The following is a 27,416-nucleotide window of genomic DNA, read 5'->3' as shown; positions in this document are numbered from 1 at the left end:
TTTCTAGATGTAACAATCATGGAAAAGAGCGGAGGTTTCCACACTGCAGTCAACACTAAGGAAACGAACATAGGAATGTGCCTAAATGCCAACAGCGACTGCCCAGACAGGTACAAGAGGAGTGTTGTTAATGCATATGTCGACCATGCTCTCAGCCACAGCTCAGAATGGAAGCAAGTCGACGAAGAACTCTGTAGGGTAAGGCAGGTCCTAGTCAACAACGGCTTCTCCAATGGTTTCGTCGAAGACATCATAAAAAGGAAAGTGAAACACCATGCAACCTCTGAAGAGACAACTAACACAACACCTATACCCCCTATTAGACTATTTTACAGGAACTTCTTTTCCACAGCTCATAAAACGGAGGAAAGGGTCCTGAAAGATATTGTTAATAGAAACGTTATCCCTACAGACAAAAATCAGAGGATACAACTGACGATTTACTATAAAACCAGAAAAACGGCCAGCCTACTCATGAGAAACTCTCCAGACACAAAACAGAACGCTTTAAAAGAGACTAACGTCGTCTATGCCTTCAAATGCCCTCTTGGGGACTGTAAGCTCCAAAAAACCCAGTATATAGGCAAGACAACAACATCTCTTTCTAGGCGTTTAACGATGCATAAGCAACAGGGCTCCATTAAGGAACATATGATTTCTTCCCACAACCAAACCATCGCCAGAGAAATCCTAGTAAACAACACAGAAATCATCGATAGATACAGCGATAGCAGGCGGCTTGACGTTTGCGAGGCACAACACATCAAGAAGTCAACACCAGCAATCAACAGCCAATTAATGCACAACTATATTCTACCCACCTCAAGACTCCGCTCCAATATAGAAGCATCAAGAAATATGGACCAATAGGCTTTCTATAAACACTTCAATTCAATACCCATTGTTTCGTGTTCTGTCTTGTGTTGATGAAATTAATACCCTATTAATACCACCTCTTGTTCTGTCTTGTGTTGATGAAATTAATACCCTATTAATGCCACCTCACCCCATCCACCTCACTCAAATGTAGATATAAAATCGGAGATGCGTAAGTTCTATTCAGTTGTGTATTTGTAAACTAAAGTCTTTGAAAATGTAATAAGTTTTACGAAACGCGCTCGTGTCGCGTCAGACTAGAAATAAAAATGAATTTTGGAGAATTGATTTTTGATTTACCTCCAACAGTGAAAAGAAATGTACGAAAGATTGAGAAAATTCGTGTTAGAATTATTAATCCTACTTTTTCGGTCATATTTAATAATATATATATATATATATATATATATATATATATATATATATATATATATATATATATATATATATATATATATATATATATATATATATATATATTATTAAATATGACCGAAAAAGTAAGATTAATAATTCTAACACGAATTTTCTCAATCTTTCGTACATTACGCTTCACTGTTGGAGGTAAATAAAAAATCACTTCTACAAAATTCATTTTTATTTCTAGTCTGACGCGACACGGGCGCGTTTCGTAAAACTTATTACATTTTCAAAGACTTCACAAATACACAACTGATTAGAACGTATCTCTGATTTTATATCTACATTTGAGTGAGGTGGGAAGGGTGATGTGGCATTAACACAAGACAGAACAGGAGGGGATATTAATAGGGTATTAAAAGTATCAACACAAGACAGAACAGAAACAATGGGTATTGAATAGAAGTGTTTGTAGAAAGCCTATTGGTCCATATTTCTTGATGCTTCTATATTGGAGCGGAGTCTTGAGGTGGGTAGAATATAGTTGTGCAATAATTGGCTGTTGATTGCTGGTGTTGACTTCTTGATGTGTAGTGCGTAACGCTCTTCCCATAACCAAACCATCGCCAGAGAAATCCTAGTAAACAACACAGAAATCATCGATAGCAGGCGGCTTGACGTTTGCGAGGCACTACACATCAAGAAGTCAACACCAGCAATCAACAGCCAATTATTGCACAACTATATTCTACCCACCTCAAGACTCCGCTCCAATATAGAAGCATCAAGAAATATGGACCAATAGGCTTTCTACAAACACTTCTATTCAATACCCATTGTTTCTGTTCTGTCTTGTGTTGATACTTTTAATACCCTATTAATATCCCCTCCTGTTCTGTCTTGTGTTAATGCCACATCACCCTTCCCACCTCACTCAAATGTAGATATAAAATCAGAGATACGTTCTAATCAGTTGTGTATTTGTGAAGTCTTTGAAAATGTAATAAGTTTTACGAAACGCGCCCGTGTCGCGTCAGACTAGAAATAAAAATGAATTTTGGAGAAGTGATTTTTTATTTACCTCCAACAGTGAAGCGTAATGTACGAAAGATTGAGAAAATTCGTGTTAGAATTATTAATCTTACTTTTTCGGTCATATTTAATAATATATGTCTACAGGAAAGACTGCTACCAAAATATACTAATATATATATATATATATATATATATATATATATATATATATATATATATATATATATATATATATATATATATATATATATATATATATATTTTTTTAAGATGAATAGGAAAACCAGGGATATACTGAACATCTTGTATCAGAATCTTTACTTTAAAAAACATAACGTTTCGAATACTTCTCGTATTCATCATCAGATCTAAAAGAAAAAACAGAAATCACAGTCAAATAGCTGGTAAACAAAGAACTCATACTGAATATAATTGCCTATCAAAGAAAGGAAAAGCTTAAAAAGCAAAACACTTAAGCGCACTTAAAGTGATCAATACAAATAAAACTTATTAACTGTCACATATATTAAAACTAATTTAAAATCCATTAAACTACAAGATGAAATTTATAACTACTAAAACAAACCATTCTATTAAACTTACGTGAAGTGATCAGAAGTGAAACTTGATACCTAACACATAGATACTAAACACTATAACAAATATTTATATAATGTCTACAAATCTACAAAAAATGTATGTAAAATACAAACAGAATAAACGACAATTATAAAGTACTAACCAAAATCTTATAAAAAACTCAAATATTAAATACAATTAAATACCAAAAAATGTATTATATATCCTACATAGAAGATTATATTAATGTACAATGTTAAGACTTGAAATAAGTAAGAAAGGGCAAGGACATGGTAAACTAAACAAAATTAAACTACCAAAATAAACTAAAAATCTAAATTACAGGGCCTACTGTGCACTATACAGTGTACAATTGGACAGCTGAAAGGTTGCTATTTAACAGAGGCCGCAGTTCCTTTATATATAAGGATTCCATTACTCTCAAATCTGACTGGCCATTCATACAAGTGTCCAGAATTTTAAAATCAGATTCCAGCAGAGAATGATCAAACTCATAACAATGGTTTCTAATCTCCGAAAATGCTGGTTTAGACAATGGTAATCCAGTCCTAAAAGATAATCCCCGGTGCTCAAGTATCCTAATCTTAAAGTTCCGAATGGAACTCCCGACATATCCAGCATTACAGCTGGAACAATTATACATATATACGACATTTGAGCACAAGGGGATAGGCACTTTATCTTTAAATTTAAAATAAGAGCCTATGGTATTTGTGTTGACAAAAATAAATCTAAAGTCTACTTGAGGATAACACTGCTGCAACAGTCTCCTCAAACGACTCCTTACAGAAAAGCTAATACTGCCTATAAAATGGTAATTTAATATATTTAAGATCCCTTTCCACTGTAGTAATCCTACACGATGGATGAAACTTCTTATTTAAGAAATTCCTTATAAAAGTATAAACCATATGCACAGGATAACCATTATTTGAAAAAAAATTCACAAGAAAATTAATTTCCTGATCAAAGTTATTCCAATTAGAACATAAAACAAAGGCCCTATTCAGTAGAGTGTAAATAGCATTTTTCTTAAAAATATCAGGAACAAAGGAATTAAAATTTAAACCTAAACCAGTAAAGGTTGGTTTCCTAAAAACATTAGTGTTGAACCCATTAAGGTTATTCACTTTTACATCAAGAAACGACAATGAATTATTAACTTCACACTCTGCAGTAAACCGTATATTACTACTGCAGAGTGTGAAGTTAATAATTCATTGTCGTTTCTTGATGTAAAAGTGAATAACCTTAATGGGTTCAACACTAATGTTTTTAGGAAACCAACCTTTACTGGTTTAGGTTTAAATTTTAATTCCTTTGTTCCTGATATTTTTAAGAAAAATGCTATTTACACTCTACTGAATAGGGCCTTTGTTTTATGTTCTAATTGGAATAACTTTGATCAGGAAATTAATTTTCTTGTGAATTTTTTTTCAAATAATGGTTATCCTGTGCATATGGTTTATACTTTTATAAGGAATTTCTTAAATAAGAAGTTTCATCCATCGTGTAGGATTACTACAGTGGAAAGGGATCTTAAATATATTAAATTACCATTTTATGGCAGTATTAGCTTTTCTGTAAGGAGTCGTTTGAGGAGACTGTTGCAGAAGTGTTATCCTCAAGTAGACTTTAGATTTATTTTTGTCAACACAAATACCATAGGCTCTTATTTTAAATTTAAAGATAAAGTGCCTATCCCCTTGTGCTCAAATGTCGTATATATGTATAATTGTTCCAGCTGTAATGCTGGATATGTCGGGAGTTCCATTCGGAACTTTAAGATTAGGATACTTGAGCACCGGGGATTATCTTTTAGGACTGGATTACCATTGTCTAAACCAGCATTTTCGGAGATTAGAAACCATTGTTATGAGTTTGATCATTCTCTGCTGGAATCTGATTTTAAAATTCTGGACACTTGTATGAATGGCCAGTCAGATTTGAGAGTAATGGAATCCTTATATATAAAGGAACTGCGGCCTCTGTTAAATAGCAACCTTTCAGCTGTCCAATTGTACACTGTATAGTGCACAGTAGGCCCTGTAATTTGATTTTTAGTTTATTTTGGTAGTTTAATTTTGTTTAGTTTACCATGTCCTTGCCCTTTCTTACTTATTTCAAGTCTTAACATTGTACATTAATATAATCTTCTATGTAGGATATATAATACATTTTTTGGTATTTAATTGTATTTAATATTTGAGTTTTTTATAAGATTTTGGTTAGTACTTTATAATTGTCGTTTATTCTGTTTGTATTTTACATACATTTTTTGTAGATTTGTAGACATTATATAAATATTTGTTATAGTGTTTAGTATCTATGTGTTAGGTATCAAGTTTCACTTCTGATCACTTCACGTAAGTTTAATAGAATGGTTTGTTTTAGTAGTTATAAATTTCATCTTGTAGTTTAATGGATTTTAAATTAGTTTTAATATATGTGACAGTTAATAAGTTTTATTTGTATTGATCACTTTAAGTGCGCTTAAGTGTTTTGCTTTTTAAGCTTTTCCTTTCTTTGATAGGCAATTATATTCAGTATGAGTTCTTTGTTTACCAGCTATTTGACTGTGATTTCTGTTTTTTCTTTTAGATCTGATGATGAATACGAGAAGTATTCGAAACGTTATGTTTTTTAAAGTAAAGATTCTGATACAAGATGTTCAGTATATCCCTGGTTTTCCTATTCATCTTAAAATTAAGATTCCCGAAGGGAACTTCGATTATAAATATATATATATATATATATAAAATATATCAATCTCAAAAATAGAGGGAACGGACGCTGGGAGGAGGCTCTGCCGGCCATGTGCCATTATCTTGTGGCATCCTGACCCCACCGGGCCCAGACTCAACAGTGTGCAGTGTGAACATCCTGGGAAGGAGTGAGAGTGGCGGGAAGTGTCCAGGGTGAACTATCGCAACCAGAAACAATCAAACAAGTGGATTGGCAGTGTGGAATCGTTTGAACTGCAGTGAGGGCCAACAAGGGCGCCCTGAGGGGCTCCCTCGGTTATGGTGGTGGGGGTGGGGGGTGGTTGGGATGGGGTGTTGTTGTGCGGTCAGTCGAGGGAGGTGACCAGTGTGTAAGTGTTTATGAAAATATCCCTGAAAAATAGATACCTCGGCTCCCGGGAAACAGGTATCGTGTTTTAAGTGCATCGAGTCCACAGTGAACCAGATTATATTGTGCAGTGATATATCACGAAATTATACAAACGTGTTAGTGTCACCCCTCTGACCCCCCCCCCCCATCCCCACACCCGCTAGTGTGTACCGTTACCCAACCCAAGAGTCACCTCCCCACCCTGCCCCACCCCAACCGCGACCGCTACCTCCCTGTGTCCACCCTCTCACGCTACGTCCGCCCAGCGCCCCCAGCGCCCACCCAGCCTTCGCCCAGCGCCCGCCAAGCGCCCACTCAGCCTTCGCCCAGCGCCCACCCAGCGCCCGCCCAGCGCCCGCCCAGCGCCCATCCAGCATTCGCCCAGCGCCCGCCCAGCGCCCGCCCGGCGCCCGCCCGGCGCCCACCCAGCGCCCACCCAGCGCCCGCCCAGCGCTCGCCGATGTCGCAGGTCACGACTGACAGCCAGGCTTCTCTCAGCCAAGAGGAGCCATCAATCGACGACAGGTATGGCACATGCCAAGTGTGTGACAAGGTGTGGAGACTCAAGCGTAACGGAGATGTGCGCAAGCATGCTCACAACGGAACCGATTGTCCGGGTATGTGGCGCCCTCCCAAAGAGGGTATCAATCAAGGCCCCGCTCCAGCAGTCAGGGAAAACACCTCCAACAGCTTCATTTCGACTGAGAATCTACTAGAAGCCATCAAAGCAACATCGGTTGGAACCTTGCAGCACATACCTAAAGCTGCCCGGCCCCAGGCAGCAGCCAAACTATCCAGCCTCTTGAAAAAGGTCAATGACTCGCCCGGAACCATCCAAGCATGGCACAACCTTCTCCTGTTTGGTAACATATGCCTAGCTGTCCCTGCAAGGAGAGACAAATCACTAGCTTCGTCGGTCATTATGGCTATAAATAGTTTTCCTAGAGAGGACAACCAGGCACCCCTCCCCACCCGTGCCAAAAACACCCACGGTAGGAAAGGTATCAACAGCAGAACCGAGGCATCCAAAATCAGAGCAACAGTCAGCAAGAAAATAGAAGAAGGCAACACAATAGGGGCGATCGGAGTCATCACCAGTGAAGACACAGTTGCCACCAGGGATGCCGATATAGCACAAGCCCTGAGGGAAAAACACCCACCCAGAGCTCCACGTGACGACAGTGTTCCCCTAGTCGGTGTCACCAGAGCAGAACCCCTGTGTGTGCTCGAATCCATGGTGCATAAAACAGCTTTATTCTTCCCACCAGGATCAGCAGGTGGGTTCACAGGACTACGACCCAACCATATCAAACAAATGCTCAACCCTGCACTGGGAGACATTGCACAGGGCCTCCTGGTGGAACTAACTAGATTCGCCAACACATGTCTAGCTGGCAACATACCAGAGACCATACGGCCTCTCTTTTTTGGCGCTACCCTCTGTGCCCTGAGGAAAAAAGATGGAGGAATCAGACCGATAGCTGTGGGAAATTCACTCCGGCGTCTCGTCGCTAAGGCTGCTGCTAGAGCAGTTAGTCAGGCAGCAGCCGACATGCTGAAGCCAAAACAGCTTGGGTTTGGCATTCCGCAAGGGTGTGAGGCAGCGGCTCATGCAGGTAGAGCCTACATTGCCAACATTACGAATGAAAAAGCCCTGATAAAGCTGGACTTCAAAAATGCTTTCAATCTGGTTAGAAGGGATGCAGTACTCAGTGCAGTTCATCGCCTTTTTCCTTCCCTCTACCCGTTTGTAAACTCATGCTACAGCAAGAATCTAACTCTGCTTTTTTGGGGAACATGAAATTGAATCACAAGAAGGTGTCCAACAGGGTGACCCCCTTGCTCCTTTTCTTTTCTGCCTAGTTATCAAGGAAGTCACCGATAACCTGTCCAGTAAGCTCAACATTTGTTTTTTGGACGATGGTACTCTAGCCAGCTCCCCAGCCTCACTCTTGGACGACATAAGAATAATTCAAGAGCAAGGAGCAAGCCTAGGCCTCACTCTGAACCCTTCCAAGTGCGAAATAACCTCCACCAACCAGCACATAATAGAGCAAATAAAGGTTGTTTTGCCTGACATTCATACAACCAAACCTGAGGACAGCACACTCCTAGGTGCTCCTCTTGGAAGGAATGCCATCGATGGGGTCCTTGGTAAGAAGATCACTGACCTGAAGAGGATGAACGAGAGGATTGAAGACATCGATGCTCATGATGCACTTTACCTCATCACCAGATGCTTGTCCCTCCCCAGGCTGACCTACTTTCTAAGATGTTCGCCATCGTTCAACAATATTAAATTAGAAGAGTACGACAGCTTGCTGAAATCAACACTAGAAAAAGCCCTCAATCTTTCCCTCAGCGACTTACAGTGGAAACAGGCTTTCCTTCCTGTCAGACTCGGGGGCCTTGGCGTGCGCACAGCAACACAAATTGCTGTACCAGCGTTCCTGTCCTCTTCAGTGGGGTCTGACAACTTGGTGAAGGAAATCCTACCTGAGCACCTAGTTCAACAGGCAGGGGTACATGATCCCAGCTTCACAGACTGCACAACCAAATGGGTCTCTCTCGCAGGACCAGCACCCCAACCACCGCCTTCTGAAGCCCATAAGCAATCCAGCTGGTATCACCCCATTGCTGACCAAGAAGCTGCGACTTTGCTAGAAGCTGCGTCAACACCACATGACACTGCCCGACTTAGAGCTGTAGCAGCTCCCCATGCAGGTGATTTCCTATTACCAACCCCAATGTCAGCAACCGGCACCCATCTCACACCACAGGCCCTACGAATTGCCGTGGCTCTCCGCCTCGCTGCCCCAATCCACACCGAATACAAGTGTATTTGCGGCGAGGCAGAGGCCGACAGATACGGACGGCATGGCCTTCTCTGCCAAAGGACAGGAGGATGGCATGCAAGACACGGCGAGGTCAATGACATTATTAAGAGAAGCCTTACCACAGCCGGTTGTCCAGCAGAGAGAGAGCCCCGTTACCTAATGTCCCGCAAATCTGATGAGCCTGTCGGTCGCCCAGACGGAATCACAGTGAAACCCTGGAAGAATGGTAGACAGTTGGTGTGGGACTACACTTGCGTTTCAACTTTAGCCAATACCTATGTTGACTTCAGTGCTACACAAGCAGGAGGAGCTGCCAATCACCGGGAAGCGGCCAAGTCACGTAAATACAGAGACCGTGAGCACCACTACAATTTTGTCCCCATTGCCTCAGAGACACTTGGTGCCTGGGGTAAAAGTGCTGCTAGCTTTTTGAAGGAGTTGGGGTCTAAGCTAATAGAAACAACTAGAGACCCTAGAGCTGCCAGTTTTCTTTTTCAGCGCCTTAGTGTGGCAATCCAGAGAGGAAATGCTCACTGCATCCATGGTTCCTGCCCGCCATCTGAGGAGCTGGAAGAGCTGTACAACTTGTAACAAGCAGCCTTGCACCCTGCATGTAATCAATATTGTAACTTTTTTTGTGTAATGACATTTTCAAATAAAGTTAGATAAATATATACACATACCAAAAGAATAGGGGTGGTAGGCGAAGAAAATATCAAAGTGTTCAGTGAGGATCCACAAGGTCTTCTCTGAGTACTCTTTATTTTCTTCTCCGAGGCTGTGGGTCCCTACACTTGCACCAGAGGTGGTACCCCTTCTAGGTATTAAAAAAAAAAAAAAAAAAAAAAAATATATATATATATATATATATATATATATATATATATATATATATATATATATATATATATATATATATATATATATATATATATATATGCGAACAAGCCTGAATGGTCCCCAGGACATATGCAACTGAAAACTCACACCCCAGAAGTGACTCGAACCCATACTCCCAGAAGCAACGCAACTGGTATGTACAAGACGCCTTAATCCACTTGACCATCACGACCGGACATAATGAGGTATGAGTTTAATGAGGTATCTGGGGTGTGAGTTTTCAGTTGCATATGTCCTGGGGACCATTCAGGCTTGTTCGCATTTGTGTTCCTCACGTGTGCCCCAAAGAATGAGGTGATTTGGTAAAAATGCTATGCCCAAGATAACTATCCGAGTGCCGGCGGTGGGGTGGTTCATATAGCCTCGGCTATCACCTCATTATGTCCGGTCGTGATGGTCAAGTGGATTAAGGCGTCTTGTACATACCAGTTGCGTTGCTTCTGGGAGTATGGGTTCGAGTCACTTCTGGGGTGTGAGTTTTCAGTTGCATATGTCCTGGGGACCATTCAGGCTTGTTCGCATTTGTGTTCCTCACGTGTGCCCCAAAGAATGAGGTGATTTGGTAAAAATGCTATGCCCAAGATAACTATCCGAGTGCCGGCGGTGGGGTGGTTCATATAGCCTCGGCTATCACCTCATTATGTCCGGTCGTGATGGTCAAGTGGATTAAGGCGTCTTGTACATACCAGTTGCGTTGCTTCTGGGAGTATGGGTTCGAGTCACTTCTGGGGTGTGAGTTTTCAGTTGCATATGTCCTGGGGACCATTCAGGCTTGTTCGCATTTGTGTTCCTCACGTGTGCCCCAAAGAATGAGGTGATTTGGTAAAAATGCTATGCCCAAGATAACTATCCGAGTGCCGGCGGTGGGGTGGTTCATATAGCCTCGGCTATCACCTCATTATGTCCGGTCGTGATGGTCAAGTGGATTAAGGCGTCTTGTACATACCAGTTGCGTTGCTTCTGGGAGTATGGGTTCGAGTCACTTCTGGGGTGTGAGTTTTCAGTTGCATATGTCCTGGGGACCATTCAGGCTTGTTCGCATATATATATATATATATATATATATATATATATATATATATATATATATATATATATATATATATATATTAGTATATTTTGGTATCAGTCTTTCTTGTAAACATATGATATTTAGTAAGATTAATAATTCTAACACGAATTTTCTCAATATTTCTTATGTTTCTTTTCACTGTCGATGGTAATTGAAAAATCAATTCTCGAAAATTGATTTTTATTTCTAGTCTGACGCGGCACTTGAACGCGTCTCGTAATAATTTATTACATTTTCAAAGACTTTCAAAGATTTTCAAAGGAAAGAAAGACAAGGCTGAGAGCATGTTCGACACAAGCGTTAACAACACTCCTCTTGTACCTGTCTTGGCAGTCAATGTGTGCATTGAGGCACATTCCTATGTTTGTTTCCATAGTGTAGACTGCAGTGTGAAAACCTCCGCCCCTTTCCATGACTGTTAAATCTAGAAAGGGCAGCTTCCCATCCTTCTCTATCTCGTAAGTTAAACGCAACACAGAATTTCGCTCAAATGCCTCCTTCAGCTCCTGCAGATGTCTGACATCAGATACCTGTGTAAAATGTCGTCAACATACCTGCAGTATATGGCTGGTTTCAAGTTCATGTCGACTAAGACCTTCTGTTCTATGGTCATCGAATAGAAGGTTGTAGTCGACATGAACTTGACCTGTCGTACCTCCTCTTGTACCTGTCGACACGACAGGTACAAGAGGAGTGTTGTTAACGCTTATGTCGACCGTGCTCTCAGCCAGAGCTATGGATGGAAGCAAGTCGATGAAGAACTCTGTAGGGTAAGGCAGGTCCTAGTCAACAATGGCTTCTCTAGTGGTTTCGTTGAAGACATAAAAAGAAGGAAGGTGAAACGTCATGCAACCTCTGAAGAGACAACTAACACAACACCTGTATGTTATACTATTTTACAGGAATTTCTTTTCCTCAGCTCATAAAACGGAGGAAAGGGTCCTGAAAAATATTGTTAATAGGAACGTTATCCCTACAGACAAAAATCAAAAGATACAATTGACGAATTACTTTAAAACCAAAAAAACGGCCAACCTACTAATGAGAAACTCTCCGGGTACAGAGCAGAACGCTTTAAAAGAGACCAACGTCGTCTATGCCTTCAAATGCCCACTTGGGGACTGTAAGCCTTAATGAACTCAGAATATAGGCAAAACAACATCTCTTTCAAGACGATTAACGATGCATAAGCAACAGGGCTCCATTAAGGAACATATAATCTCTTCCCACAACCAGACCATCACCAGAGAAGTCTTAACAAACAACACAGAAATCAATAGATACAGCGATAGCAAGAGGCTTGACATCTGCGAGGCTCTACACATCAAGAAGTCAACACCAGCCAATTAATATACAATTATATTCTACCAACTTCAAGACTCCCCACCAATATAGAAGCATTAAGAAATATGGGCCAATAGGCCCTTTGCAGTTACTTCCATTCTTCCCTTTAATTTACCCAATTTATACTCGTTGCTCCGTGTTCTGTATTGTGTTGAAAGTTTGCTCTATCTTGTGTTGAAAGTTTTGTTCACCTCATCCAAAACTGTTGTAACATATCACCTCACCCAAATGCGGGTATATATGATGAAAGCTGTTTAAATGATAGCATAGTAGAACTCTGTTTAGTGTTTGCAGGTTATAGTTGTGTGTGTGTAAACTAAAGTCTTTGAAAATGTAATAAGTTATTACGAAACGCGTTCACGTGTCGCGTCAGACTAGAAAGAAAAATGAATTTTGGAGAATTGATTTTCCAATTACCATCGACAGTGAAAAGAAACATAAGAAATATTGAGAAAATTTGTGTTAGAATTTTTTTCGGTCATATTTAATAATATATGTCTACAGAAAAGAATGCTACCAAAATATACTAATATATATATATATATATATATATATATATATATATATATATATATATATATATATATATATATATATATATATATATATATTAATGCATATATATATATATATATATATATATATATATATATATATATATTAACAAGTATATTAGTATATTAAGCAATCGACATGCTCCTGGGAGTATGGGTTCGAGTCACTTCTGGGGTGTGAGTTTTCAGTTGCATATTGTCCTGGGGACCATTCAGGCTTGTTCACACATATATATATATATATATATATATATATATATATATATATATATATATATATATATATATATATATATATATATATATATATATATATATTAGCATATTTTGGTAGCATTCTTTTCTGTAGACATATATTATTAAATATGACCGAAAAAAATTCTAACACAAATTTTCTCAATATTTCTTATGTTTCTTTTCACTGTCGATGGTAATTGAAAAATCAATTCTCCAAAATTCATTTTTCTTTCTAGTCTGACGCGTTTCGTAATAACTTATTACATTTTCAAAGACTTTAGTTTACACACATTTACACACATATTTTGGTAGCATTCTTTTCTGTAGACATATATTATTAAATATGACCGAAAAAGTAAGATTAATAATTATAACACGAATTTTCTCTATCTTTCTTGCGTTTCTTTTCACTGTTGATGGTAATTCAAAGATCAATTTTCCAAAATTAATTTTTATTTCAAGTCTGACGCGACACTTGAGCACGTTTTGTAAAACTTATTACATTTTCAAAGACTTTAGTTTACAAACACACAACTGAAACTGAATAGAGCTTACACATCTTCAAGTTTATATCTACATTTGGGTGAGGTGGATGAGGTGAAAACAAACTTTCAACAATGGGTATTAAATGGGTATGAAATTCAAACACAAGACAGAACACGAAACAATAGGTATTGAATGGAAGTAATTGTAGAAAGCCTATTGGTCCATATTTCTTGATGCTTCTATATTGGAGTGGAGTCTTGAAGTGGGTAGAATATAGTTGTGCATTAATTGGCTGTTGATTGCTGGTGTTGACTTCTTGATGTGTAGTGCCTCGCAGACGTCAAGCCGCCTGCTATCGCTGTATCTATCGATGATTTCTGTGTTGTTTGCTAAGATTTCTCTGGTGATGGTTTGTTTGTGGGAAGAGATTATATGTTCCTTAATGGAGCCCTGTTGCTTATGCATCGTAAAACGTCTGGAAAGAGATGTTGTTGTCTTGCCTATATACTGGGTTTTTTGAGGCTTACAGTCCCCAAAAGGGAATTTAAAGTCAAAGACGACGTTGGTCTCTTTTAAAGCGTTCTGCTTTGTGTCTGGAGAGTTTCTCATGAGTAGGCTGGCCGTTTTTCTGGTTTTATAGTAAATAAATATAGTATAGTAAAAGTTCCTGTAAAATAGTCTAATTGGGGGTATCTGAAGAGACAACTAACACAACACCTATACCCCCTATTAGACTATTTTACAGGAACTTCTTTTCCACAGCCCATAAAACGGAGGAAAGGGTCCTGAAAGATATTGTCAGTAGAAACGTTATCCATACAGACAAAAATCAGAAGATACAACTGACGATTTACTATAAAACCAGAAAAACGGTCAGGGGACTCGAGAGGTAGGAATTCTTGGGTATTTTACCAACCAGAACTCCAATCCTCTCCCAGGCAATAAGATAGTGTGGGACCTCTGGTGCTCTTTCATCGAGCTCTGTTATGTGGGAGAACTCAGTGCCAAATACTTAATGCACAGACTAGCCTATAAACCACTAGCTGAAGTTCATAACTTTTTAGTCACTCAACCCACCAGGGGACTCGAACACTGGCCAACAAGGTGGCAGTTGCACGCTGTAATCACTACTCTCTAATGGCTTTAAAGTATGGTGTAGTGGATTCAGCGTGCAACTGCCACCTTGTTGGCTTCCATCCTGAGCTGTGGCTGAGAGAACGGTCGAGATTAGCGTTAACAATACTTCTCTTGTACCTGTCTTGGCAGTCGCTGTTGGCATTGAGGCACATTCCTACATTTGTTTCCTTAGTGTAGACTGCAGTGTGGAAACCTCCGCTCCTTTCCATGACTGTTACATCTAGAAAGGGCAGCTTCCCATCCTTCTCCATCTCGTAAGTGAAACGCAACACAGAATTCCGCTCAAATGCCTCTTTCAGCACCTGCAGATGTCTAACATCAGGTACCTGTGTAAAAATGTCGTCAACATACCTGCAGTATATGGCCGGTTTCAAGTTAATGTCGACTAAGACCTTTTGTTTGATGGTATCCATGTAGAAGTTCGTAAACAGGCCCACTTCGGCCAATCATCAGCCAGATACCCACATCCACGTACAGACTGGCGAAGCGACTCAACGGCTTGCTGACTCCTTATGTCCCTTGCACCTTCAGCCTGAAGTCTCCAAAGGAATTTGTTGACTTACTGTGCGGAACACGGGCCACAGGGATAAGAGCCTCGATGAACGTAGAATCACTGTTTACCAACGTACCTGTGGATGAAACAATCGGGATGATAGCGGACAGAGTGTATCGTGATCTGGCCTGTACTCCTCTTGACATACCAGAAAACATTCGAAGGAAACTACTCCAAGCTTGTACTAAAGAGGCACCCTTCTTGAGCCGGGATGGGCACATGTATAAGCAAGTTGATGGGATCGCCATCGGTTCTCCCCTAGGTGTCCTGTTTGCGAACTTCTACAACTTCTGCCTCTTTAGTGCAGGCTTGTAGTAGTTTCCTCAGTGTGTTTTCTGACATGTCAAGAGGAGTGCAAGCTGGGTCACGATACACTCTATCTGCTATCATCCCGATTGTTTCGTCCACCGGCACATTGGTAAATAGTGACTCTACATCCAACAAGGCTTTTATCCCAGTGGACTGCGCTCTCTGCAGTAGGTCAACAAATTCTTTAGGAGACTTTACGCTGAAAGTACAAGGTGCATAAGGAGTCAGCAACCCGTTGAGTCGTTTAGCCAGTCTGTATGTGGGTGTGGGTATCTGGCTGATGATTGGCCGAAGTGGGGCTCCCGGCTTGTGGGTCTTGACATTTCCATATGCATACCCAGGTTTGTATTCCCCAACAACTTTTGGCAGGTGGAGTCCGGATTTCTTGGCATTCACAGTTTCGATCAATCTGTTTACCTTCGTTTTCAATTCGGCTGTAGTGTCTTTCGTTACCCTATGGAATTTGGTTTGGTCGGGGAGTATGAGGTTCATTTTTGCCAGATATTCGTCTTTTCTAAGAATACCGTATATTGGCGACTTGTCACATCTCCTTGTTCTCACGAAGGCTCTTAGCTGCCGCTTTGAGTTCATGGGACAGTATGGTGCTTCTGTAGAAGAAACAGGGCTCCATCACGAAACATATAATCTCTTCTCACAACCTGACCATCACCAGAGAAATCTTTAGAAACAACACAGAAATCATCGATAGGTGCAGTGATGGCAAGCGGCTAGACATCAGTGAGGTACTACACATAAAAAAGTCAACACCAGCAATGAACAGCCAATTAATGCACAACTATATTCTACCCACTTCAAGGTCCCGAACCAATAGGGAAGCAACAAGAGAAACTATGGGCCAATAGACCTTCTGCAGTTCTCATATCCAATTTATACCCATTGTTTCGTATTCTGTCTTGTGTTTGTCATAAGTTTGTTCACCTCACCCAAAACCTTTGTACCATATCACCTCACCCAAAATGTTTATAAGTTCGATGAATCTGTGTGTAAATTAACACTTTGAAAATGTAATAAGGATTACGAAACGTGTTCAGTCGTCAGACAATTAAAAATTAATTTTCGAGAATTGTTATTTTTATTACCACCGAAAGTGAAGAAAAACCTAAGAAATATTGAGAAAATTCGTGTTACAATGATTAATCTTATTTTTTCGATCATGTTCAACAACATATATATATATATATATATATATATATATATATATATATATATATATATATATATATATATATATATATATATATATATATATATATATATATATATATATATATATATATTCATATCGAGCAACTTCATGAAGTACAATATGGGTCTACTCTTTTACAGGGGGTATAGGGTTTAACGCCCCTCAAAGGGCCAACCCAGATAACTGTATGACACTCTCCAATACAATTACCAGTGATCCTGTAAAGTTTAATGAACTAGCCCTAAGTTCGCTCCCTTCAATCTTGTACTGACAGACAAATAGGCAGACTATTTTACAGATAAGGATTTATTTTAATTGTTTTAATAATTATAAAGGAATAATTATCTGTAATTACATAATAAAAAAGGGGATCTCTGTTTTTCTCTGTGACATGTAATACTGTGGTGATGTTGTTAATATGAATTACTGTTATTCCCACAGGAGTTGCAAGGCTTGGCCAGGGACCACAGCCGCCTCAGGATAATCAAGTTTGGTAAGAAGAAACTCCTCTCTCATTATCTATCTTTCTCTTGCTAGTTCATCATCTCATTACTCTTCTCTCCTACCTTCTTCTCTGCCTACTCATCTGCGATCCTGTTTGTCTGCCTGTCTTCCATCTTCTTCCCAGAACTTGCCTACAGCCTGTGCTACATCTCCAGCAGTAGTGAGGTTGAGGACTAGAACTGTGTGTGACACCTGCTACAGGTGTGTCCGCGGACACACCTGTCACAGGTGAGGGCGTGGGAACCATCTCAAAGGGTGAGATGGGTGCCCCCTCCCACGCGGCTCTAGTCCTCAGGTAGAATAATAGTTAGGACTAGATCCGTGTGTGGCATCTGGGACGTGTGTACCAGTGGGCACACCTGTCACAGGTGAGAGGGGCGCTGGGAAACCAGCTCAAGTGTTGAGAGTGGTGGCCCCGCCCGCCCGCCTGCACGGTGTTAGTCCTTAGGTTGAATAATGAGCTGAGTTGTGTGTAGAGAGGATAAGGCGAGTAAGTGAAGCAGCAGGAGTGTGTAGTATATGTACATGTATGTAATATGGAAATGTACGTGTTGGTACCGTAGAGTTAAGTCGCATATGTATATATATATATATATAGTAAAATAGTTGCAAACTCTGTGAGCAGGAACTACGGCACGATCTCCCGCACTACATCACTGAATGCCCAGTTATTAAACCTTTCAGACCAGTTGGCATGAGGTACCTGGAGCTTTGCAATTACTTTAATCACTCTCATATTCTTGAAAATATCCTCACAGTGTACCCAAAATTTGCCAGTGCAGGCTACTAAACATATGGCCCTGTATGACTAACCATCCTGCGAGATGGGGAGATGGGGACTTTTATTACCACTGTTACCTTATTCAATCTTGTGTTGATGATATCCTCAAAATGCATCCGGAGTCTGCCAGTGCAGACTGCTTATCACGTGCCTCTGTATGACTAACCATCCTGTGTGATGGGGATTTTATAGGATCACGTAGTTAGCAGTTTTGACACACTGTATTCCACTTCATATAGTCTAGGGTAGCTGCCCTAATGCAGATGTGCCCTAATGCAGATGTACCTAATGTATTAATAAAAAAAATAGTTAAATAATAATAGTATGTAAGATGGAGAAGTCTATGTTGAGCGAGGAGAGGCCTCCCACCATGAGAACACAGGAATAGGAGACCGAATATATTAAGGTGTATGGTTAGGGATGGGTCTGCGAAGAAGGGGCCACCAAGTGAGGTCTCTGGGTGGTACTGGCAGTGGCCCTCACACTCTCCTTCTCTCATGTTTAAAACAATAATGTCTGTGGTATGTTAGTTAGCAAAGTTAAGATGATCCCAGTAAGGATAGTTGACAGTTTGAAGGAGAAGTGTATATTTCCAACAGGATACTTCTTACCACTGCCGCCTCCACCTACTGCTTCATATCACACAAACACACGACGGAAGAGTTGGGTCTCTCAAGGCAGTTGAGAAAGCCGTCAACACACTCTAAGAGGGGACATTAGTTCGTGACATACACGAGTGCTTGATTAAAGGTGTTCATGGCAGCGCATCTCTGCTGGTTATGAGAGGGGAGTGAGGTATCCATTATATTTGTAAACAATGTCCCCCTCCCCCCCTCTCCTCCTCTCCCCTCCCCTTAAGCCTACACTTTTTGGAGTTCCGCATACATGCCATATGGCGCATACCACATGCCACATAATGCATGGGCCATACCACATGGCTAGGAGGTTTGAGTTCGTCACTGGCTCAGCTTTCATAGTTATGTATTACCTTATCTTAGAGGTGACTTATGCCCCCCTCACACACATAACACACAAGGGTAAGGAAGCTCTCACAATGACCTAGGAGGTTACATTAGTCCATGGTAAAAACAGGGGAGAGAGGAGCAGCCTACCCTTTTTGATGGGTGGAGTGGAAGTGTGGTATACGAGTGGGAGGGGGGGAGTATTTGTCAACAATACCCCCACCCTGTCCCCCCTTTGTGCGCTCCCCTTCACCTAGCTCTCATCGGTGGGTGTGTGAGTATTTTGTAACATTGTATGGACCTTCCTAATTCTAGATATTCTGTTTATTTCGCCTTGTTTTTTTTTTAAATAGGTTGGCGGATAGGCTGTTCCATTTTAATGTTACTAGGTTTTTTGTTGTTGTTAGGAGGTGTGTATCTGTTCCTCTCCATCTCAGCTTTCATAGTTGTTTTTGACTGTCAGCCCTCATCATATCACACACAGGAGATCTTCGCTTCTGAGGTACAAGAGTTCAACACCTGGTGTGTGGGATCAGCGACTCTCACATCTGGATTATGCCGCTTCTAGCCTACTCGATACAAGACTGTCGCATGTTTATGTCAGAGAAGCGTATCAACACTACTGGCGCTCCTACCCCCCTCCCGCCTTACACTTACCACCAACCGTTCACTTGACATCCCTCAGGGTTAGCACTCTACATGCATGTCTCAGTATTCAGAGCAATAAATAGTTAAGGGGCATAAACCCTTTTATATATAATTTTATTCATTTATTAAACACTTAAGACATTTACAACGACAATAATAATAATAATAATAATAATTATAAAAATAACACAAGTAGTTCTTTGCTTCACTTTGTGAGTAGGCCGACAGAGAGACAGTCATCTCGACCATCGTAGCATCTACAGCGTTTCCATTATCTTAGCAGTAAAGCGAATTTCAAACAGACATTAGCTTCTACCATCAAGCTTAGTTTAAAGTTTTTCCAATCTTTAAAGTAATAATATGATCATCAAGTCCGTATATATCAAAATCAATGTGATTGAGTGTTTTACACCTCGTAACGTAACGTGACCAATATGCAAACATCGTTCTTTCCACAATTAACATTTTTGTGACTGAAGCGACCACACGAGTCATAAATACTCATACTCCGCCCAAGTAAAACAGAAACAACCAACACTTAGTGGGCCAGCCAGAGGCTTAGGGCCCGCGCAGGAATATCCCTGCAAACAAAAAAAAAATTGTTTAAGAAAAACTAGTATCGTAAGACAGTCTTATACCTTATTCTAGCATATAAATATTACTGTGTGACTGTCTTTGTTTAGTCCTTGTAACATAATGTAACGTAACGTGGAAATTGGCTTTCTGCTGTCCAAAATATCATTTTTGAAATGTAAAGCATGTCTAGTCCTTCTCCATTACATCCAACATCAAACAAATATTACTGTGTGACTGTTTTTTTAGATCTTGTAACACACATTGTAACGTAATGTGGAAATTGTCTTTCTGCTGTCCAAAATATAATTGTTGAAATGTAAAGCATGCCTAGTCCATCTCCATTACATCCAACACCAAATAAATATTACTGTGTGACTGTTTAGTCCTTGTAACACAATGTAACGTAACATAACGTGGAAATTGGCTTTCTGCCATCCAAAATACAGTATCATTTTTGAAATGTTAAGCATGTCTAGTCCATCTCCATTACAGCCAGCACCAAATAAATATTTTTTGCACGTTCCTCTTTCCTTTTCTGTTTGTATTGTTACTTCCTTTTGTGTAGATCTTGCTTAGGGTCTTGGAGTAACACACATGTACTTGTTGGCTTTATTACTTGAGGTAGAATAAATATCAGCACACCAAGGGCCTATACATCCTGCCTGTATCTAGGTCTGAGAGGAACTGACTGGCTGACTAGGAAAGGCGGCTACTGCACGCTCTGAAGAATGACGTCATGAGGCTCTCTGGCCACCGGATTGGTTGCTCACCAACCGATATAGAATTTAAAGGCTAACACCGCTCATACATGCTACCAAGTCGACGTCCCTTGTCGACAATCTCTGGCTAGCTAATTACAATAATAATGAAGGACTCTTGGTGGCAAAAATAATGGCTTACATGCATAGTTTCAGAATAAAAATTGTAAGATTGGATCAGGTGTGTATAATACTAACATCGCTTGGCATGGGCATAAAAATTAGATCATATATGAACATTGCATCAACAGGATCAAGAGTATGAATATGAGCATGTCTTAAGCATCAAGTATGATCAGTACAAAACAGGTATTGTGTAAACAAAATTATCAACATCTTGCATCAATTGCATGTGCTTGGAAAATAATAAAATACAATTATCTGCATAATTGGAACAACAGGTATGACTTAACAACCACAGTGAATCTTATAATTAAATAACAAGATAAAACAAATTATGTACAATATTTACACGGTATATACCAACTGGACCAAGAAGGCTAACATCTTAGTGATAGCAGTCCGGAACACAGGGCTCAATGTGGTTGCTAGAACAGTAATGAAACTCTTGAAGACATGCACTGTAAAAATACAAATAGCACAGTAAGCTTCTCAATGCATCAGAATAAGACACAAAACTTAGTTAAAAGAAGTATACAGTATACAATACATTATTCAGTGATAATGAGATACATGGGGTAGAGTTACCAGAATAATTGCAAGATGCACTTAATTATAAATTTTGCGAATGTCAACCTGTAACTCCTGCAGAGTACTACAAAATTCTGGCTCTGACTGGAGATCAGGAACAGGTGAAACTGCATATGACCCGGTGTCGTCTGGGTTATTAATCTCGTTATTGTTGTATTATAAACACAGGTACTGTAATGCTTACCACTCTCCATAGTGTATAGTAGGTCACTGGAAACGGGAGACCTACCAGAAATATGGAAGACTGCTAATGTAATACCAATATACAAAAAGGGTGACAGACAAGAGGCACTGAACTACAGGCCAGTGTCCTTAACTTGTATACCATGCAAGGTGATGGAGAAGATTATGAGATAAAACCTAGTAACACATCTGGAGAGAAGAGACTTCGTGACAACCCATCAACATGGGTTCAGGGAGGGTAAATCTTGTCTTACAGGCTTGATAGAATGCTACGATCAGGTGACAAAGTTTAAGCAAGAGAGAGAAGGATGGGCGGACTGCATTTTTTTGAACTGTCGGAAAGCCTTTGACACAGTACCCCATAAAAGGTTGATGAATAAGCTGGAGAAACAGGCAGGAGTAACTGGTAGGGCGCTCCATTGGATAAAGGAGTACCTAAGCAATAGGAAGCAGAGAGTTACAGTGAGGGGACAGACCTCAGAATGGCATGAAGTCACCAGTGGAGTCCCACAGGGCTCTGTGCTTGGACCTATCCTATTTCTGATTTACGTAAATGATCTCCCAGAGGGTATAGACTCATTCCTCTCAATGTTTGCTGACGACGCCAAAATTATGAGAAGGATTAAGACAGAGGAGGACAGCTTGAGGCTTCAAGAAGACCTGGACAAGCTGCAGGAATGGTCGAACAAATGGCTGTTAGAGTTTAACCCAAGCAAATGTAATGTAATGAAGATAGGGGTAGGAAGAAGGAGATCAGATACAAGGTATCATTTGGGAGATGAGATACTTCAAGAGTCAGAGAGAGAGAAAGACCTGGGGGTTGATATCACGCCAGACCTGTCCCCTGAAGCTCATATCAAGAGGATAACATCAGCAGCATATGCCAGGTTGGCTAACATAAGAACGGCCTTTAGAAACTTGTGTAAGGAATCTTTCAGAACATTATATACCACATATGTCAGACCAATCCTGGAGTATGCGGCTCCAGCATGGAGTCCATATCTAGTCAAGCATAAGACTAAACTGGAAAAGGTTCAAAGGTTTGCCACCAGACTAGTACCCGAGCTGAGAGGTATGAGCTACGAGGAGAGACTACGGGAATTAAACCTCACTTCGTTGGAAGACAGAAGAGTTAGTGGGGATATGATCACCACATTCAAGATTCTCAAGGGAATCGACAGGGTTGATAAAGACAGGCTATATAACACAAGGGGCACACGCACTAGGGGACACAGGTGGAAACTGAGTGCCCAAATAAGCCACAGAGATATTAGAAAGAACTTTTTTAGTGTCAGAGTGGTTGACAAATGGAATGCATTAGGAAGTAATGTGGTGGAGGCTGACTCCATACACAGTTTCAAGTGTAGATATGATAGAGCCCAATAGGCTCAGGAACCTGTACACCTGTTGATTGACGGTTGAGAGGCGGGACCAAAGAGCCAGAGCTCAACCCCCGCAAGTACAACTAGGTGAGTACTTAATATAAAATGCTGAAAGAAAACTTTAGATTAAAGGTCTGGGAAAAATATATAATTGTCTATAATGCACTTCCAACTGTTGAAAAACAATTATTATTTCTACTTAATGCACTGCAACAAAATGTACATGGAATCACTTAGCATATTACTAATGAGCAATGGAACTTATTGCACCAAATACCACAAAAAAATGAACTGAGAGTTAGGAATGGGCAGCCAATTCCTCTTATCAAGTCACTGGAGGAAAGAATATTTGATATACAAGGGTTATTTCCTTATTATCTCGAATTTATTGTACAGCACAGTGAGTACCAGCTACAGTTTACTTAGCTCCGGGCTATGTTATACTCAGAACAACTAAGGATAACGTGAAGAACGACGAAGAGTCGTGTTGTTGTTGTTGTTGTTGATTTAGGGACGACGACGATCGTGGGATCGGATGCGCCCCGGCGTACCCGTTAACGATGAATCGCGAAGCCAAGAAAGGTGAAATGCCAAGCTAAATCGCGAGACGAGTGACGCCAATCACTAGAAACTAATATGCCATACGGCAAATAAACGCACAGCCAGGCAGATGATTGGGGAGTCCCAGGAGTCTCTCAGGGTGACAAGCACCGGCCCCGCCCCACACAGAGAACACCAGGTAGCAAAACCAAAACTCAGCCCAAAACTAAAATGCAAAACAGGCATCCAGTGCCCTCCGGCAGAGCAGAAGCCGGCCGCCCACCACGACTGAGGGCACACCAGGAACCCACCAAGACCCGCCAACCCCTGGCACCTCTCGGCCAAGCCGGCCCCCAAGCACCGTCACCCCGACGGGAGAACCAGCCAGAACATGCCAAAAAAAAATCTATCAACAATCCCGTGACCCAAGGCGATATGTGCGCCAGGCGTCGTACAACCGGGCCGTTGAAGAGGGATGCCAAACGGCAGTAGCAAAGCCAAAACGCGAAAAGAGGACGTGATCCGGCGGCTCCCAGGCGGAGGAGGTATCCAGACGTCCGCTCGGCGTCAAGGTTGAACCAGGAGCCACGAGGAGTCGTGTGGAGAGGTGAGTGGCGACGTTGTTTACATCCGGATGTGATCCTGGCGGCGTTGTTTACATCCGGAGACGATCCTGGCGGCGGTTTCCTGAGGCTGTGCTGACGTCATGGACAGCACTCCAGCAGTCACCCTACCTGTAATGTCATGGAGTGCCGTGACGTCATGGGAGGACGACGGCGACGATTGCAGAAATGAAGAGTACAGATGAATGTTGAAATGTAGAAAATACTCCGTCCAATGAGCAGAACAATGCAGAAGATGCTGGAGTTGACACTTGGCGGCGATGACAGTAGCTAGGGAGACAAAACAGACAAAAATCATCTGGGCGATTAGGCTGAAGCGTCACTGGACGTTTGAAATTCAAAATGGTTGGCGGCTGGGGGGAGCTGGTCTCTCCTCCCTGGATAAGGTAATGTTCTTGTTGGAAATAACTGCCTTACTTGGAGACGTTGACCTAGTACAATAGTTGATGGTAGAACCCTGGACTAGTAAGAATATCGATGAAAAACAAGTGTAGCTGTGGTAGGTGGCTTGAGCCTGCTAAGACGGAGTGAGAGGCACATGAAGGGAGATTCTGGCTGAAAAATATCCCTCGCTGCACACCAATTTTGCGCGTTCCTCTTTTCATTTTTGTTTGTATTGTTACTTCCTTATGTGTACCCCTACCTGTCCAGCTCGTTGTTGCCGTGGAGGGGCTTGGTGGGCAGCTGCAGGAGTGTGATGCTCCTTAAGGCAGTCCTCTGTCCTTTTGTCGCCTTGTGCTCCTGCTGCTGTCCTCTCTAATTCTGCTGGACACCTTTTCCTTTTCCTTATGTTTCGTTTTGTTTTTCTCCCCCCCCCCCTCTTCTCCTTTCTAATTGTCGTTTCCTGCCGACCTTCTGCTTGTTTTGGTTATTCTTTTGGACTTCTATTTTGACGCCCGGGTGCTTGAGGAGGCATATTCTTGCACCCATAAAACTGTTGTACCCAACGTCGAGAGTGAGGGGAATCTTTTATTATCAATCCTCCTTTCGTCACTGAACCCGATCTCGTCGGACTGACGGTTCTTAAGGTGGCGTTTGTGGGGCGTATACTCACGACGCACCCCTGGGGGGCCCCGGCATGATCGGCGATAGCTTCTTGTTGGGTGTCCTGCCTCTAATTGTGGCTCTATGTTGGGTATGGGGCACATTCATGAATGAACGTTTTTCTTTTCGTACCTATGTCGCATTCTGTTCTTCTTTTACCTTCTCAGGCTCGTGGGGTGGGCCTCCAAGGGCCTCTGTTAATCTTGTAACAATTATGGAACATAATAGAGTTGGGCTTAGGCCATCTACATTATAACACTTTCAATCTATCATAGTTTAAAGGCCCTACACATCTTGACTCAGCAAAAAACAGTGTCTCACCGAACTTACTGGATCCTGCAGCTTCTCCGAGGCACAAACCAGAGTTTTACACAACACACCCCCCATGCACTCGAGCTATGTCAATAGACCATTCTCCCTCTTCGCCCTTACTTCATTACACACAGAAATCACAATTGCGTGATGCATCAAATGAACAAATCCACAAGGGCCGTGACGAGGATTCGAATCTGCGTCCGAGAGCATCCCAGATACAGCCTTAATCGACTGAGATACGACATGGTCAAAAGAAACAGGATTCACCGTATGGATCAAAACCGTCAGGATCCAGTAAGTTCAGTAGAACTTCGGTTTCAACTCCTTTTAACCATGTCGTAGCTCAGTCGATTAAGGCAGCGTCTGGGATGCTCTCGGACGCAGGTTCGAATCTTCGTCACGGCCCTTGTGGATTTGTTCATTTGTACTCATTTACTAGAGTCAGCATCTCCGCCTTGGTGGCACCATCTAGTGTGCCCATTTCATCGTTTGGATTCTGTCTGAATGAGGAAAGACGAAACATGGTGATTGATAGTAAATATATAAAAGAGAATACCCAAGTGGATGTACCAAAATATGAAATTTCAGACTGACAGGATGACGTGGCAACGATAAACTATCCTGATTAAACTTAATTGTCAAGGTTACATCAATTAACTTTGGTAAGTGAATTGGAATTGATACTGAGATAAAAAATGAAACTAAGTGTTTCAAGGACGTAGGGAATCCTGTACCCGGTACTCTATATGACGAGGATAAGGACAAGAGGGATCCCTACTTGAATTGTGAGACAATTGTCTCGAAGGTAGTCGAAAAAATGTAGGGATTTCTTACCTTGTCACTAAATGACGAGAACAAAGGTAAGAGATTTCCTACTAACCAATCTTATCCTGAGGTTATCTTGAGATGATTTCAGGGCTTTAGTGTCCCCGCGGCCCGGTCCTCGACCAGGCCTCCTCCCCCAGGAGGTAGCCCGTGACAGCTGACTAACACCCAGGTACCTAAGAAGTGGAATTCCTGGCTTGCGGGTTTTGTCATTCCCATATGCGTAACCAGGTTTGAATTCCCCAAAAACCTTTGGTAGGTGGAGTCCAGATTTCTTGGCGTTCACAGTTTCGACCAATATGTTTACCTTCGGTTTTTAATTCGGTTGTAGTGTCCTTCATTACCATTGGAATTTAGTTTGGTCGGAGAGTATGAAGTTCTTTTTTGCCAGGTATTCGTCTTTTGTAAGATTGACGTATATTGGCGACTTGTCACCTTCCTGACGACTATCTCCTTATTCTCACAAAGGCTCTTATACGGGAATGTCAAGACCCACGAGTCTGAAAACGCACTTCAGCCAATCATCAGCCAGATACCCACACCCACATACAGACTGGCTAAGCGACTAAACTGTGTGCTGACTCCTTATGTGTCTTGTGCTTTTAGTCTCAAGTCTGTCTCCAAAAGAATTCGTTGACTTATAAATAAAGCTCCGTGTCCATAAAAAATAGAGCACGAGCCCCCGTGGCTCGTTCGGGGAGCACGAACCACGGGGATAATAGCCTCTTTGGGTGTGGATTCGCTGTTTACCAACGTTCTTGTGGGCGAAACAATCAGGATGATGATGGACAGAGTGTATCGTGAACCGGCTTGTACCACTCTTGACATACCAGAGAGCACACTGAGAAAGTTACTCCAAGCCGGCACTAAAGAGGCACCCTTCTTGAGTCCCGATGGGCACATGTATAAGCAAGTAGATGGGGTCGCCATGGGGTCTCTCATA

The 27,416-nt window shown here is 41.4% G+C and overlaps 1 protein-coding gene across 1 annotated transcript in view; it reads left to right on the top strand.

Annotated features, from left to right (window-relative positions):
• LOC123752295 (C-signal-like) overlaps positions 1-27,416 on the top strand; it is a 174,632-nt gene that overhangs the window by 39,040 nt on the left and 108,176 nt on the right. Inside the window, exon 2 of the mRNA XM_069315143.1 lies at positions 17,063-17,114. Within this exon, the coding sequence (XP_069171244.1) occupies positions 17,063-17,114 (52 nt within the window). The remainder of the gene's footprint in view (positions 1-17,062; positions 17,115-27,416) is intronic.

This window comes from Procambarus clarkii, chromosome 81 (genome assembly GCF_040958095.1).
Source record: "Procambarus clarkii isolate CNS0578487 chromosome 81, FALCON_Pclarkii_2.0, whole genome shotgun sequence".
NCBI lineage: Eukaryota > Metazoa > Arthropoda > Malacostraca > Decapoda > Cambaridae > Procambarus > Procambarus clarkii.
This window is presented reverse-complemented; position numbering and strand designations above follow the sequence as displayed.